At 55.5% G+C, this 1447-nt stretch overlaps 1 protein-coding gene across 1 annotated transcript; it reads left to right on the plus strand.

The window, feature by feature from the left end:
* Window positions 1-6: 6 nt before the first annotated feature.
* Window positions 7-1341, plus strand: LOC121918709 (iron-sulfur cluster co-chaperone protein HscB-like; the record flags this gene model as incomplete). Its single annotated transcript, XM_042444720.1, has 4 exons — window positions 7-304; window positions 685-781; window positions 931-1020; window positions 1197-1341. Coding segments are annotated over exons 1-4 (532 nt in total), but the record flags the coding sequence as incomplete, so codon positions are not given.
* Window positions 1342-1447: the final 106 nt, after the last annotated feature.

Raw genomic sequence — 1447 nt, forward strand, 5'->3', positions numbered from 1 at the left:
GGGAGTTTATGCTTAATAGGAAAACACGGAGCGGCGCACGCGCACATTCATCGGCGTGAACAGGACAGAGGGGCCTGCCGGGAGTTGCAGTCCGGGGCCCCAGGATGTTGCTGGAAGCGCTACGCCGGTGCCTGCTGCGACGAGGCTCGCTCCTGCCGCTGACCCGGACCCTCTCCTCAGCCCAGGGCGGCTGCTGGAGCTGCGGGACGCCCCTCTCCTCCTCGGCCTCGCCCCGCTTCTGCCCCTCGTGCCGGGCACTGCAGCCTCCGGAGCTAGGCCAGGACCACTTCCGCCTCATGGGATGGTGAGCGGCGGCCTAGGGGCAAAATCAACGCATTCAAACGTTACGCGGGTATAAAACCCGTGTCTATGGGACCTCGGGCATTCACAGTGGGAAGGGGGCGTGGCGCTGCACTCCTATGGGCAGAGCTAGGAGACCGTATCTATACAAGCCATATCCGGGCATGCGCAATGGAATGGGGCGTGGTCGGCATTCCAGTGGGCAGGGCCGGTGATCAAAATTCCAGCCTTTTGGGGAGGAGCTACATTAAAGGCAGAGGATCATGGGTGTTGTAGTCCCCCAAAGCAAGCAACATCCTTTCTATAGCAATTATTATTATTACTATTACTATTACTATTACTATGACTATTATTATATGTATATATTAATTCCTTTTTCCCCAGCGACCGCAGTTTCCGCCTCGACGTCCCCCGTCTCCAGCGGATGTTTCGCACCCTGCAACGCTCCTTGCACCCCGACTTCTTCAGCCAGCGCCCTCAGGTCAGATAACGGGGACGTGGCTTGGAGACAGCGATGCACCCAGGCAGGTTATTTCTTGTGCAACCTGGGAAGTCGCGTTTAGCGGCACACGCTAAAAGCGGTGCCCCGAGGTGAAGATAAGGTTCAAAGAAAGGCTTCTTCACCAACAGGCGGAGCAGGACTTTTCAGAGCAGCACTCCTCCCTGGTGAACAAGGCCTACCGGACCCTCTTGGACCCCCTCAGCCGGGGGCTCTACCTGGTATTTATCCCCTTAATTTAATTCAAGATACACTCTTCCTGCCACTGGAGGCTCCATTTGCATTGATAATTTCCAATGGAAGCCTTTTGCGGTAGCCAATCCGTTTCCCAAACTGAGTGTGGAGCCTTGGAGTCATGATCTATGCTTAATGTATTGTTGTTGTTGTTCCTACAAAGCTGGAGCTGAGCGGAGTGGCCCTGGAGCAAGGGACGGACCCCGGTGCCGACCCCTCATTCCTCGCAGAGGTCATGGAGGCCAACGAGAGGATTTCGGAAGCCCAAGACAACGCCAAGATGGAGGAAGTGGAAAAGTTCATCGCAGGTAGGTTTCAGGATTCGAACCCGGGACTCATGGGATCGAACTCCTTCCCTCACAGTGCCCTGACTAATTAGTCAATTAGCTAATTAAGCCTGTTTCCCTTCCAGCT

Source organism: Sceloporus undulatus, unplaced genomic scaffold (assembly GCF_019175285.1).
Source record: "Sceloporus undulatus isolate JIND9_A2432 ecotype Alabama unplaced genomic scaffold, SceUnd_v1.1 scaffold_26389, whole genome shotgun sequence".
NCBI classification, from domain to species: Eukaryota; Metazoa; Chordata; class Lepidosauria; order Squamata; family Phrynosomatidae; genus Sceloporus; species Sceloporus undulatus.